The sequence below is a fragment of the Rana temporaria genome, chromosome 11, assembly GCF_905171775.1.
Source record: "Rana temporaria chromosome 11, aRanTem1.1, whole genome shotgun sequence".
Classification (NCBI taxonomy): domain Eukaryota; kingdom Metazoa; phylum Chordata; class Amphibia; order Anura; family Ranidae; genus Rana; species Rana temporaria.
In genome coordinates this window covers 163,609,330-163,611,397 of record NC_053499.1, presented here as the reverse complement: position 1 = coordinate 163,611,397, position 2,068 = coordinate 163,609,330, and the positions used below count along the sequence as shown (strand labels likewise).

General features: G+C 50.5%; 1 protein-coding gene across 1 annotated transcript in view; it reads left to right on the top strand.

The window, feature by feature from the left end:
- The first annotated feature begins 227 nt into the window (after positions 1-227).
- LOC120917996 (cadherin-1-like) overlaps positions 228-2,068 on the top strand; it is a 69,282-nt gene continuing 67,441 nt past the window's right edge. Inside the window, exon 1 of the mRNA XM_040329658.1 lies at positions 228-339. Coding sequence (XP_040185592.1) covers positions 289-339 — 51 coding nt within the window. The 5' untranslated portion in view covers positions 228-288. The remainder of the gene's footprint in view (positions 340-2,068) is intronic.

Here is a 2,068-nt window from a genome sequence, read left to right as displayed (position 1 = left end):
TTCTCCTCTCCTGACATGCTGAGTCCGGACACTCCCGCCTATTAGTACTAATGGACTGAGGAGCAGTGATGAGGATTCCCGGCACCGCACACCTCTGACAGTCTCATATTTCACCTCTTCTCTCCAGGTGACAAAGCGGCAGCCGCCGATACTCCGGTGACGTCACAGGCGGTCACCTCTTCACCTGGACCCCGCCCCTTTCTAGGTGCCGCACCTGGGACGGCCCCGCCCAGCAGAGAGAAGAAGGAGAAGAGAGCGGAGGGAACGTCACATCACTCAGGACTGACAATGGGGAGGAAGAAGAGGGACTGCCTGGCTCTGCTCTGCCTCCTGCTACAGGTGAGTGCCGACCGACCCCCGATCTCCACCCTAGGGACACCTACCGGACACTCCTAGGGACACCTACCGGACAGGGGACAATCCTAGGGACACCTACCGGACAGGGGACACTCCTAGGGACACCTACCGGACAGGGGACACTCCTAGGGACATCTACCGGACAGGGGACAATCCTAGGGACACCTACCGGACAGGGGACACTCCTAGGGACATCTACCGGACAGGGGACACTCCTAGGGACACCTACCGGACAGGGGACACTCCTAGGGACACCTACCGGACAGGGGACAATCCTAGGGACACCTACCGGACAGGGGACAATCCTAGGGACACCTACCGGACAGGGGACACTCCTAGGGACACCTACCGGACAATCCTAGGGACACCTACCGGACAGGGGACAATCCTAGGGACACCTACCTGGACTTCCCGGACAGCACACTACAATACACCTGGACTCTTAGTTACAGCCCCACCATGGCCACCTGTCCTGTCAGCTGCTACCCTCCTCTATAACACCTCCTGCCCTATGGACACCTACCCCTCTCTATAACACCTCCTGCCCTATGGACACCTACCCCTCTCTATAACACCTCCTGCCCTATGGACACCTACCCCTCTCTATAATACCCCCTGCCCTATTGGAATCTTCCCTACCAATTAGCTTCTTGTATTTTGTACTCCTACTACCCACCTCTGTATTATCTCCCACCCCGGGCCCCTCCCTACCGGAATAATATTACGTCCGACCCCCAACTCTGTGTTACTTATTACCCAACCATTAGATTCTCCCCTACCATCCGATACCTACCCTTGTCTATATTACTTCCTGCTCTAGGGACACCTACCTTACCATTAGTTTCTTGTCTTTTGGATACCTACCGCCCATCTCTATATTGCTTACTGCTCCATGGATATTTACCCCACTGAACATTATCTACTGCCCTAGGGACACATACCCACCTCTATGTCAGGTATTTTCCTGTGGACTCCCAGCCTGCTTCGTGTTAGTTATTGCTTATAACACCTACCGTCCTCTATATACGTAACCTACCTAACTGTGTTTGGATAGTTTAGGTCAGATTGTATGACATGATTTTGGTAAAAGTAAAGTTGATTTTTATGGTCAGATTGTAATGTATATGGTGAGCTTCAGCTACTGTCCTATGGACACCTACCCTCCTCTATAATAACTACTGTCCTATGGACACTTACCCTCCTCTATAATAACTACTGTCCTATGGACACCTACCCTCCTCTATAATAACTACTGTCCTATGGACACCTACCCTCCTCTATAATAACTACTGTCCTATGGACACCTACCCTCCTCTATAATAACTACTGTCCTATGGACACCTACCCTCCTCTGTAATACCTACTGTCCTATGGACACCTACCCTCCTCTATAATACCTACTGTCCTATGGACACCTACCCTCCTCTATAATAACAACTGTCCTATGGACACCTACCCCTCTCTATAATAACAACTGTCCTATGGACACCTACCCCTCTCTATAATAACAACTGTCCTATGGACACCTACCCTTCTCTATAATAACAACTGTCCTATGGACACCTACCCTTCTCTATAATAACAACTGTCCTATGTACACCTACCCTTCTCTATAATAACAACTGTCCTATGGACACCTACCCCTCTCTATAATAACAACTGTCCTATGGACACCTACCCTTCTCTATAATAACAACTGTCCTATGGACAC